This window comes from Suncus etruscus, chromosome 7, assembly GCF_024139225.1.
Source record: "Suncus etruscus isolate mSunEtr1 chromosome 7, mSunEtr1.pri.cur, whole genome shotgun sequence".
Lineage (NCBI taxonomy): Eukaryota > Metazoa > Chordata > Mammalia > Eulipotyphla > Soricidae > Suncus > Suncus etruscus.
This window is the reverse complement of record NC_064854.1, coordinates 82,176,199-82,189,956: the sequence shown is the minus strand read 5'-3', so window position 1 is coordinate 82,189,956 and position 13,758 is coordinate 82,176,199. Positions and strand designations below refer to the sequence as shown.

Here is a 13,758-nt window from a genome sequence, read left to right as displayed (position 1 = left end):
ATTGCTGAAACTATGGGAGCTCAATTTCCAGGGTTTTTTTTTGAGAAATATACATATTGTTTTTTAAGAAAGTCTGGACTAGATGGCATTCACACCAGCAGTGAATGAAAGTTTTTCCCAGCATCCACACCAGCACTTGTTCTTGTTCTTCTTGTTCTTGCTCTTGTTCTTGTTTATATTCTTGTTCTTTTACTTCTTCTTGTTCTTGTTTTTGTTCTACTTCTTCTCCTTTTCTTATATGTGCCAGTCTCTATAGCATGAGATGATACTTCATTGTTGCTTTGATTTGCATCTCCTTGATGATGAGTCAGGTTTTTTGTTTTTTGTTTTTTTTTTTTTTTGGTTTTTGGATTACATGCGGCAGCTCTCAGGGGTTATATATTGTGCAAACAGTGAGAGCTGGAACTCTTTTTTATCTATCTGAATACAATTGATACATTTTTTATTGCCTAATTACTATGGCAATTAGTTCCAGTACTATGTTAAATAGGGGTGGTGAAAGGGGACAGCCTTGTGTTGTGCTAGATTTTAGAGGAAAGGCTTTCTGTTTTCTCTATTGAGTTTAATATCTGCTATAGGCTTGTGGTAAATAGTTTTGATTATATTGAGAAAAGTTTCTTCTATGTCCAGCTTGTTGAAAGATTTTTTTTATCAGGACTGTGTTTGATCTTATCAAATTTTTTTCCACATCTATTTATATAATCACATGGTTTTCTTTTCCTTTGGTTGATATAATGATTAAGTCAATTGACTTGCATATGATAAGCCATTCCTGCATCTCTTAAATGAAAACGACTTGGTTATGGTGTGTATAACCTTCTTGATAAAGCCCATTTGCTAGGCTTTTGTTGAAAACCTTTGCATCTGTGTTCATCAGGGATATTGGTCTATACATTTTTGTGTATCTCTGACTGCTTTTCATATCAGGGTAATGTTAGCTTTGTGAAAAAATGTGAGTGCTTCTGTTTCTTCCATTTCTTGCAAGAAACTAAAAAATATTGGTAGTAGTAGCTCTTCTTGAACAGTTTGAAAGAAATTGTTAGTGAATCCATCTGGGCCTGAGGTTTTGTTTTTGGAAAGACTTAATTAACACTTTAATTTATTCAATAATGAATAGTAGAATGTGTCTATTCAGATATGTAAAGGTTCAGATATGCTAGATAATTTTGGTTAAATCTTGGGAGGTTATGAATCCAAAAATTTATCTATTTCTTCCAGGCTCTCTTGTTTTGTGGCATAGAGTTTCTCATTGTAATCTCTGATTACCCTATGAATTTCTGTAGTATCTGCATTGATCTCCCCTTTCTTTTCTGATTTGGCTTATTAAATCTCTCTCCCTTTCTTTGTGAGTTTTTCTAGTGGTTTATCAACCTTATTTATTTTTTAATGAACAAATTTTTGTTCTCATTGATAATTTTTATTGTTTTTTTTGGGTTTACAATTCATTAATTTCTGCTCTATTCTTTATTATTTTCATCTGCCTATTTTGGTTCATATTGTTTATCAATTTTCAATTTTGTATGCTATGACATTAAGTTATTTATGTAGGCTTATGTACTTCCTTTCTGATGAGTGCTTTAAAAGCTATAAATTTTTCTCTTAGCACAGCTTTTGTCATGTTCCACAAATTCTGATATTTTGTCTCTTTATTATTGTTTCCAGGTGTCTTTTTCATCTCTTTTATTTAAGCTCTTACCCATTTGTTGTTTAGTAATTTTCTCTTGAATTAACAGGTGTTAAATTTTTTTTCTCCGTGTTTCTGTAATTCACTTCTAATTTCAGTATATTGTGATCTGAGAAGTCGTTTTATACAATTTTTATCTTCTTTATCTAATGGAGGTATACTATATGAGCCAGCATGTGGACTGTCTTAAAGAATGACCCATATGCATTGGAGAAGAATGTTTATTCTATTTTCTGGGCATAGAGATTCCTATATATATCTACTAAGCTGTTAGTTTACCATATGCATTTTCCCATGGCAAAATCATTTCTCAACTTCCTCTTTTTATTCATTAAGCCCTTTGATTTGTAAAGTCTTCCTGGATCTCACTTAACCCTCCACCTCCTGTTTGGTTAAAAAAAAAAGGTGTTTTGGTTTGTCTTGGCATGTGGAGTGGGACCACCAACTCCATGATTCTCTTTGGACTGATTTAGTTTATTAATTGTTCATGGCTACCCTACTTTAGATCCAGTCACTTAATGTTGAAATATAGTGTATAAGTTGATTTCACAAGAGGGACTTGACCAGGGACCAAAACACCTAAGAAACCCCCAACTATATGAATGATTTGGCCACTGGTGGTAATCATTATGACTGCCCCCTCAAGCTAAACTGATTGTGCAGTGCCCTTCACTGGAGCATCTGTTCTTAGTTCTGTTTCTCTGGTCCATCTATCTGCATTTATCTCTCTTGTTATACATGTCATGCTCTCTATAGATTCTCCCTCAAACATGCCCTAAGAGGGAAGGGGTTCCTTCTCAGTGTTGATGATTTCTCAATATAAAGGCCTTCCCAGGGCTGTCATTTTGTTGTGCACTATTGATGCTAAACCAGTATGGCAGTTGGACTTGGACATGTCCCCTGGAAACCCCCACTTGGCAGTTGGACTTAGACACATCCCTTGGATACTACCACTGTAATGAATACAGAACTGGACACTCCCCCTTTACACATCCCTTGAACATGTCTCTTATCAGGTAGGGTAGTTAAACTTGGACAACTTGGACTGTTGTGGAGGGGCAGAATAATGACCAGAGCAGTGCCTACTGGCTTGCAGGGTGGGGGGGGCAGAGATAAACATCTGAAAAATGTTGCCTGCTCTGTATTTATTCACTTTTCTTTCTTCTTTGAACCCAGGCCCCACCTTGCCATATCTGGCAAGTAAATTTTCATCTAACTATCTTCTCTCTTGAAACCTCCATGTGATGGAAAGTGACAGGTTTCAGACATCAGGAGGAACAAAATGTATAGTTTCTTCACTTTTCTCTTTTATTCCCTGGCAGGCAGTTGCTATATGTTGGCATCCCTGGGTGGGCTCTAGGCTCCACCAAACAACTCAGCATCATGGGCCCCTGTGAGCCTGGCAGCACTGGGCCCTGGCTACTATATCTGCAGATATAGTCTGAAAACTATAGTTTTCCGAGTCTGAAAACAGCTCAATCAGAGAGACCCCTATGCCCCAAGCCTGGGTCAGGGGGACAATCCAGTGATGGCAATCCAAGTCCTGGGCACTGTCAAATGGTTCAATGACCAGAATAGTTATAGATTTATCAATAGAAATGACACTAAGGAGATAACTTTTTATTGGGGGGGGGTTCACACCCAGCAGCTCTCAGGGGCTACTCCTGGCTCCAGGCTCAGAAATTGCCTCCAGCAGGCACAGGGGACCATATGGAATGCCAGGATTCAAACCACCATCCTTCTGCATGAAAGGTGAAGGCCTTACCTCCATGCTGTCTCTCCGGCCCCAGGAGATAATTTTTTTAACTGGACATTTATAGAGAAAAAATCCCAGGAAATTTCTGTGTTGTATTGGAAAGGAGATACTGTAGATTTTGATACTATAATATGAGAGAGGGGTCCAAAAGCTACTGATGTGTTCTGACTTGATGGAGTGTCAGTGTAACATAATTCATATTTTCCCAGTTGGCTTAGTTTCTTCTGATTTATCCCGGGCCCCATTCATCAGCCCCACCAACCATGATAGCAGAGATACCCTCAGGCAAAGACAGATGCAGGCAGTGAAGAGAAGAGAGCTGAAGACTCTAGGGAGCATCCCAGATATCAATGCCAACTGCTTTACTTCTACCAAAGATGCTTTGTGAAAGGACCTCTGCCCCATAACCAGCAATAGCGTATCAAAGGACTGATGGGGTAGATGCAAAAGAGACAGCCCCATTGATGGCGGGCCAACAGCAGGGATATGAGCAGGTCTTCCCACCCAGATACTGCTTAGGTACCTAAGGTTTTTTCCTTCCAGGAAAACTCATCAGCCTACCACAGATGATGGAGATGGAGAATTCAAGTGTAGCCAAAGTAAAACTGAGCAGAAGCTGCTTTCAGAACCCCCTGAACTTTGGTCACCTCAAAAAAATTAATTTTCTTCAGGTTAATCTCTGACCTTATTTGCATCAGTTTAAACAGTGTGTTTTACCTGTATAGATCTTAATAGCTACTCCTTGTTTTATAACCCACTGCAAACAGATAATTAGGTGCCCAACTCTCATGGTTTATATTAGTTTTCACAGTTTTGGGGAAATAAATAATGTTTTTAGATTTTTAATGGTTCTCTAAAGAATGTTTTTCAAATTCTGTAATACATGATTATGTATATTATTTAGCAAATTATTCTCAAATTAAGCATATCTGCAAAAAATATTCTAATGTCTTTGTTCCCAAAAGTCTATGGAAAAGAAACTCAGATACTACAGACTCTTATTACAGTGTTCATTATAAGAATGTTTTTGCAAACTTATTTTTGAGCTGTATATATATATATGTATATATATATATCTGCATAAATGTTCTTATGATTTTGTTTAAAAAAGAATAAAAAAGAGTATAGAAAAAAGTATGGAAAAGAAACTTGGAATCTACACTATTATTATAGTGTTTTTGTAAGAACTTGCTTTAAGAAGTTGTTTCGAAATTACATATATCTGCAGTCTGATTTAAATGTTTATGTTCAGAAAAGTCTATGAAAAATGTGATATGTAGACGAAGAAAAAAAGGCTGATTATTTTGAGAATGATGTATAAATAATCTAACCTATAACAATTTTTACAGCCAAGTCTGCCATCACCAGCAGTGATTTCTAGGAATTTGAAAACTTCCCCACCACCCTACTGCTAAATAATTTTTCTGTTTTTATTTTCCTGACCTTTACTCTGCCTATGCAAACTAACAGCAACTCTGGGGTTCCCACCTCTTTGTTCTTGCACAGCAACAGAACAAAACTTATGTAGTTCATTCAGAACAATTTTTTCTAACAGAAAGTGTAAGAACAGAAGGTCTACTTTAAGACAAAACAGAACAACAAACATAAAACACTCCTACAAAAATATGACATTAAATCCCAGGACAACTATCCCTCTCAAAGGATTAAATGCACCATTTAAGAAACAAAGAGTGGCAAAATGGATCAAAAAGCTGAATTCAATATTTTGCTGCCTTCAAGAAACACATGTGAATAGTCAGAAGAAACCAGCTCAAAGCCAAAGGTTGGAGGACAATCAATCAAGCAAACAACTCTACTAAAGAGGCTATGGTGGCCCTACTAATATCAGTTGACACAGACTTTGGTCTTAAAGGGGTTATAAGGTAGAGGTGACATTTCTTAATAATCAGGGGAATGTACAACAGGAAGAAATCACACTGGAAAACATATATGCACTCATTGTAAAAACATAAAAGTATTTAAAATGAAAACTGACAAATTTGAAAGAAGAAACATCAATAGCAACACAATAATAAAGTGAGACTTCAGCATGTCCGGTTGCCTCTTGATAGTTAAACCAGGATAAACCTAACAGAACATATTGGCTCTGAAGAGAGAAATAGAAGATAGTGGCTTAGTGTGAAATCACCACACATGCCATATCTCCAACCCCAAGTAAATGAATCTGAAAAGGATTTGGGTTTGCAAAGTATCTGAGCTTTTATTTATTCATAAAGCTTTGTATCCTTCCTTCAAACCTGAATATAAGTTTGGTGAGTGAAGTACTCTTAGTGAAGCATTCATTTCATTGAGTTTTGTCAATATATACCACTACTGCCTTTAGGTCTTGCAGGGTTATCTTGTGACAAAACTGATGTAAATCTTAAAGATGCTTTATGAAATACATTTGAATGTAATTTTCCTTTTTAATCTTGATGCTTTCAGTATTTTATTCCTATCTGTGGGAATCATCATTTTGACTTGAATGTGCTTTGGGGTGTTTATTTTGGATCTCCTTCAGTTTAGCTGGTACTCTTCGGGCATGGCAGATTTGGTTGCATTACTTTACCTCTGGGAATTTCTCTGTAATAATGTTTTTCACTGTGGATTCTTCATGGGGCTTTTCTTCCTGTGTTTATGAAATTCCAATAATTCTATTTCTGTTGAGTTTATCATTGACTTCTATTTTCATCTGTTCACATTCCATTTTTTCATTGTCTGATTGTTTTAAGGTTTTATTTCTACCCTCTTCTGTTGTATTGAGCTATTATGCTTCTCATCTTCCAGCTCACTGATTCTGTCCTCAGCAACTCTTACTTTGCTGGTAAGACCTTCCAGTTAAATTTTCATTTTGCATACCTAGTTTTTCAACCCTGTTATTTTAGTTTGAATTTTCTCATATTTTCTTTTATATTTTTCTGAGTTGTGTTCTGAATAGTTTAATCAATTTGAGTTTTGTGAACATCCTCCATATTTCTTCTTTGAAACCCCTGTCTGAGATGCTATATAGGTGGTCATTACTTGTCATGACATCAGATCTACTGTCTTCACTCTCTAAGCATTATGGAGGTCTGCATTGTTTTTCCATTGTTACAACTTGCAGTGTGGTGTTTTCTAAATGCAGTGCTGGAGTTAATTGACTAGAAGATGTGTGCAGCTGTAAAGCACCATGGACGCACTCATTAGGATATTTTCCTCAGGCCAGGGTCTTCTTACATGAGGATGACATGCTTTCTAGGCCAGTTCCAGGAGGAAAGCAGAATCCGTTGTTCAGGGAGGTTTAAAATGCAGAAGTGAGGCCACAGCAGTGGGGCAGATAGTAGAGCGTTTGCCTTGCACACGCTAACCTAGAACGAACAGCAGTTTGATACCTGGGTGTTCCAATTGGTCCCCCAAACCAGGAAAAATTTCTGAGCGCATAGCCAGAAGTAACCCCTGAGCAAAACCAGGTGTGACCTAAAAACCAAAATATACATAAATAAATAAAAATAAATTAAATGCAGAAATATTTGACACAACATACATATTAAAGATGCATATTTAACCCAGCCTAATAGATTGATCATCTTCTGAGAGCACAACATTTGTACTCTTAGCTATTAAAAGTTAAAGTGCTTGTGAAACACTGGTGCTTTGAAACTTTGGTAAAAGGAGCAAAGGGCTTAAGTTTTAGCTTTATATCAAGTGTAAGGCCTGAAAAGGCATTTGATGTGTCTGTCTAAGGAATTTTTTACATAGAATGGAAAAATGGATATCTCTACTCTACAATCTTTGGTGATGAAAGGAACACACTCACAATTTATAATTTTTTTTAATACATACAAATTGAACTTGTGGGGATTCTTGAAGTTTGAAAAACTCAGAGTAGTGAAACAAAAACTAAAATTGACCCAGAGCAAGATCTAGTTTTAGTCAAAACTAGAGTCATTGAAAGGCAAATATTAAATATATATTTTAAATTTTTTGCCCAAATTAACAGTTCTCAAAATCTAAAATATTATTGCCACATCACCCTCACTTTAGAGTTCAAGATCAAAAGCAAAAGCATAACAAGTATTGTAGGGGAGAGACATTATGGAGAACAAGCACATGTAAACAACTGGAGATTCAGTAACGACTAGATCAAAGAAAGATCTGAAAATAATTTATAACTATGTTTGAAAAATTAAAAGGAGTGATAGATGCCATAAAGAAAATTTGAACCAAAAGTAAATAGAATTTCAAAAGTTAAAGTCATAAGGGCAAGGAGATCATTCAAAAGACTACATTTTAAAATTTACTTGTAGAGTTATAGGAATAATTTCCTGCCACTATATGGTATCCAGGCATCACAGGTGACATTAGTAGTTCCAGCAATGATGGGACCTCTTAGCATTAAGCTGATTATTTTCCAAAGTAGACCAAGAATCACCTGAGCACTTCTTAGAAGACTGTTCATAATAACCACTCACTAAAATAAAAGATCTAATAGTATATTATATCTACTAATGTAGAGTTTAAAAATGAGTTAATTGATAATCAGAATGAAAAAAATGACAAAATAAGCATAATATGTTAAAATAAAATATAAAAGAATATTTTATTCCTATACATACTTATATAATGCATAAACATATATACATCTTATATGTGTGTATTTAGTTTAGTGGCCACACCTGGTGGTGCTTGGGATTTATTCTTGCTTTCTGCACAGAGATCCCTCTTGAAAGGGTTTGAGGAACCATCCATGGAACAGGGTATTGGACCTGGCCTTACCACTGTACTATGTTTCTGGCTTCTATATTTTGCATAAAATATTTATATATGTTATATATAATGAATTAAGAAAGACATATTTAAAAAGATTTTCTTAATATTGTTTTGACACCAACATGTGCCAGTTTTGATATGACATCCTGACAATGAGGAAATGGCAACAACTTGATCTAAAAGCAGGTTGTCTTAGCTCATCACCTAATGGTAAGATGAAATCAGAAGACACATCATCCTTTGATCTGTGCAAAAACCAAGATTGCTAACTACAGACGACTGACTGCAACAACCATGACTAGGGAGAACTTATCCTGGGAGCAATAAGAGAGACCGTAACCTAGGTATTGGCCCACGATCTGTACAACAATCAAGATCTCTAATTCCAGAATTCTGACTGAGACAACAGCAACTGAACAGAACTTCTGGAAACATAATAAAAGACTTTCCTAGGTTTTGTTCCAGTATTGATGCAAAAACCAAGATCACCAATTACAGAAGAGTGATTAAAACAACAGTGATAGAACAGAAATTGTAGAACCATAAAGAAAGACTCCATCTTATGACCTGTGCAAATACCAAGATCTCTAGTTACAGAGGCTTGATTTTATCACCCACAACTGAGTGGAAAGTTTCCTGGCACCACAGAAAGACCTAGGCAAGAGTAAAGGGCATGTATGGAGCCTGTAGTTATTCCCATGACAGTATGCTTCAAGGGCGGAGAAACCCTATAGTTTTTTTGTTTTCTTGTTTTTGTCTTTTTGTTATGTTTTTGTTTGTTTGTTTTCGTTTTTGCCTTTCTTCTCTTAAATTGATATCTTTAACCTCTGGATGGACTTCTGCCAGGTTTTTACCTTTATTTTTTTTTCAAACAGAACTACATAAGTTGAATTATCTTCTTCCTCATAAATTGAGGTGGACAGAAAATGGATGATAACAAGACCAGTCATCTGAACATTGAGTAGAAATAAAAAAAATGACCTGACTTAAATACCATATCCAAAGCCAAAGATAATAGAATCTATACCCAATCTACAGAAAGCTAGTCACAGAGAGGACCAGTTATATTAGCAGCCCAGGGTGCAAAAAGAGGGGAATATGGGATGCATGCTGGGAACGGGGGTGGGGGTGGAGACAACACTGGTGGTGGGAATGCCCTGATTCAATGTCATTATGTACCTAAAATATGACTGTAAAATATTTGTAATTCACTTTGGTCAAAATAAAAATTATTAAAGATGATTTTCAATTAGCTTTAATGAAAGACCCTTATTAGATTAATTGAGAGAGAAGCAATATTTGGAAAAATGTTCATGGGGGAGTTGCAGAGTTGGCATGATTTAAAACAAATATATTATCTTATTTTGAATTCTACTAAGTGAAAATTATATTTGTAATTTTACAGGCAAATCTCTCATCCCTCTCTTCTACAGTATCTGAGAGTCAGCTGGTATGTATACTTTTACTAAATCATGTACTTTAATAAAGATTCTGATGTCCCAAGCAATATCAAGGAGGTTTTATCTGAGTCTAAGTAAACAGAGAATTGTGTATGTTTATTTTCATAGTTTTCTAAAAAAAAAAGGTTCTAATTTTTTACTATAACTCTGTAGTTGTACTTTTGTAATTTGAAAACATTAACAAAATCAAACTTTGTGTGTAGAGAAGAACATATTTTTTATTGGAAAAATAACAAATCGGTCCAAAGAGAAGGCCACTTTTGTTACTGTTCTAGCTATGTGGAAACGGGAATGGAGCTAGACAAGGTGAGCATGTGAGTGATCTATATCAAAAGTAGCAGAGCATGTAAGTGATCTATATCAGAGATGAACAATAAAAAGGCACACATATATATTTAAAATTTTCTGGTAACAACATGATAAAAATTGAGAGAAACAGGTCAAATTAATTTCAATAACATATTTTAATTAATTGGATTAAACATTATTATTTCAACATATAATAAGTAAAATTGAGCTGTTTTACATTTCTTTGGACAAAGTCATTGAAATTTATTTGTACTTACAGTTCATATCACCCATATTTTAGAGGCTTGATAATGAAAATGACTACCATGGTAAATAGCATAAATTTCGATGCTAGATCCTATTACTTAGAGACAAAAATTGGTTAAATAAGTTATTTGTTTACTTTTATAATGTTTTATTTCCTAATTTTAGTCTACTAAAATTATAAAATGTCACTTAGATATTGCAATTTAGTTTTATTTATTTCTTAAAATTTTTGAAGCAAAATCAGGTTGTTCTTTAGGAATCTGGGAGAGACTGAGAGAAAAACAGTGAAAAGAGAGCATGGCCCACTCCAAAAGCCCCTGTACATACCCCATCATCAATATATGAAAGTTCACATCTAAGAGAGGATATGCCAGTGATATGTGCATGTGAACACCATGTATATGGGCCAGTAACATGCATGTACTACCTTATCATTTTTAATTGTAAATTTCTAAACAATTGATATCTTAAGTAAACATAATGAAAATTTCTAGAAAAGCAATTTAAGCACAAGAAACCAGAATAACTCCTGTGGTTCAGATATATATTTATCATTGTATGTATGTATGTATGTATGTAGATCTCTACAACTTTGTTGTACCTTATTTCCCTAATTCCTGTCCCTGTTACCTCCTGCTCCACTTCTTACTTCCCTCTTTAATTTCTGTCCCTTTATCCTTTCATGTTTATCCTTTCATGTTTTGTTTCCTTCTTCCTATAATCTAGAGTCAAGTGTAATAGAGGTATCTTTCCCTTATTTGATACCTAGCATCTCATTGTACTACTATTCTCCAAACCATGGAGCTAACAAGAAAATAACCGTGTAATGCTAAGGAACCAGACTGGGAGCAGATGAGATGTTAGCACTGGTGGTGAAATATTTTTTGGATCATTGTACACCTGAAACTTTGTTAGAAACAACTCCGTAAATATTGCTTTAGAAATGGAAATGCAAGAAAAAAAAAAAAAGAAACTAATGGAGAGAGACTAGGAGGGTGGAAAAAAGAAAAGAAAAAAATCACTACTTAGTACCATTTCTTTTTTATTGAACAATTGTTTTTGTGTCCTATTTTAATAGCTAACCAGTCATATCTCAACAACATTTTTATTTATTTATTTATACTAAAATGTCAGTTTAAAAAAATGGTCTTAATCTTAAAATAGACTGATTCAATAACATTAAATGGTATTAAGTGGGTGTATTTGTGACTGTATATATAGTGCATATAAGTAATGTGCCTGCAAGAGTATGTGTGTATTAATGCAAAAGGGTTTAGAAGAATGACAGCTACATAGTATAGTTGGAGGAATGCTGAACTGGTAGCTCAAAAGATCCACGTTTTACTTTTGGCTTTGACACTAATTGTTAGACTGACAATCTAGATATCAATTCCCTAATTGAACAAGGAAGGCATTTTGCAACACGCTTTCAAGACCCACTACACTGTGAGTCTACGATTACTAACACATTAAAGTGAAAGAGTTGCCAAGAAAAAAGTACTGCAAATAACAATGAAGCTAAGCAACTCCCCAGTTTAGGTGTGTATATATTTCTGTAACTATTTTCATATGTTGAATACTGATACAGTATGTGTTTTTTGAGAATAAGTGTAAAAATCAAGGTTCTTTAAATATCTGCATTTATAATTTCACTCAGCACAATTTACAAAATATTAGATGTAAATGATCAATACTCTAGCATATAAAATGATTTTTAAATTTTATTTTAAACCACTGTGATTTACAAAGTCTTTCATAGTTGGATTTTAGCCATACAATGAATCAGGGGCAACACCACCACCAGTGTTGACCTCCCTCTACCAATGTTCTTAGAGTACATCCCATAATATCACTATTTTCTTCCTAGCCTACCAGTATTACAGGCCCATTTTAAGTTTAGATTGTTATAGTTTATGTCAATAGATCAAGATTCTATTGTTATTGAATTTGGCTTGGATATTTAGCTCTGTATTTTTTATCACCACCAATGCACCTGAGACAAATTGGCCCTAGCTCCATCCTTGTTTTTTCCCCTCCTTTACTAATTTTATTAAAAAAAAATGCATAAATATTGAATGGGCCTTTCCAGCCTTCCCTAAGCCTCTTTTAGGGTTTCAGTACCATCACTAATTACCTGTTCTTTTTAGCCAGCCTGATTTGTGTCTGAGAAGGAATAGGAAACTTCACGTCTTAATTTCTTCAACAGAATGCAAATGGGGCTGTAATTTTTTTCTCAGACTCCTTCTGGGTTTCGGCACCATTGTCCCCTGGAGATAGTCAGGTCTGTGTCTGAGCTGGAACAGGGAAACTTCCATCCTAACACCTTCCACGAAGTGTTAACTGCGCCTTCTTCTGGGTTCCAGTGCCATTATAAAACCCCCCTCTTTCCTATCAACCCTCCTTTTCCCAAAATGAAGTTATTACAATTTATATCATAGAGTTTCTAGGAGAATAGATCTAGCACTTCTTTCTCTTAGAAAATATACAGCTCAAAACCCAGCTTAACAAATCAATAAACTCGTATGCAATAATTTTAATCATACTTAGACAACCTTGCTAGTTTAAAAAATAACCTCTAAAGAATATATACCTCGAGCCACCTTTCATACAAACAATTTAATAGATCACTTTATAAAACACCCCAATACTCCAGCAATCCAAAAATCTAAATGCAAAGATTAATGGGGAAGTTAAGGAAGACATCCATAGTAGGGGATATGGAGAGAAATTCTAACAAACTTCTCAAATGCCTAAATCTTATAGATAAGGGCCTAAATTAAACAGCTATTGGGCTAGCAATGGAAATCAAGGAATCACTGGCCTGTAAAATTAAGAAGTCTATAGATGAGCAATTCAACCAACTCAAAGAAAAACTTTCATAAGTTGAAAGAATTCATAAAAATGGAACTGAAGGATTTAAAAAACATGTTATCAAGCAAAGTAGTAGAATAACTTAGGTGGAGAATTGCATAGACAAACTTGAAGACAAATTACAAGCCATCACTAATAAAAAAAAGTCAAAAAATAAAGGAGATGCAAAAGTCTTAAAGAAAATATTAAGTACCTAATGAACAAAGACAAGAGAAATAATCTCTGAATTATAGAAATATCATAAGGGGAAGAAAACATGAAAGGGAAAGAACACATAGTGAGAGAAATAATGAGAAGAAAATCCCTACCCATGGAAAAGTGGTTTTTCTACAAATTCAAGAGGACAAAAGAGTACAAAACACTAGACAATAGCAGAACAACACCAAGACATTTAGCAATTCAAATGGCAAAACAACAGAGAGATAGACTCTTTAAAGCAGTAAGGGAGAAGAAAACCTCAAATATAAAGGTGTAAACATAAGAATGAAATTAGATTGTCCATTTAAAACAATCCAGGCAAGAAATACATGTAGTGACAGATTCAAGCCATTGAATGAAAGAAACTTTCAACCTAGAGTCCACTACTCAGAAAAACTCCAATTTATATAAAAGGGAGGATTAAAAACATTTCAGACAATATTTGCACTAACAAAACTTGCCCTAAATTAACTACTCAGAGAGCA

The 13,758-nt window shown here is 34.8% G+C and overlaps 1 protein-coding gene across 1 annotated transcript in view; it reads left to right on the top strand.

Moving 5' to 3' along the window:
• MLIP (muscular LMNA interacting protein) overlaps nucleotides 1–13,758 on the top strand; it is a 160,421-nt gene that overhangs the window by 117,171 nt on the left and 29,492 nt on the right. The window contains 1 exon segment of the mRNA XM_049777647.1: nucleotides 9,595–9,639. Within this exon segment, the coding sequence (XP_049633604.1) occupies nucleotides 9,595–9,639 (45 nt within the window).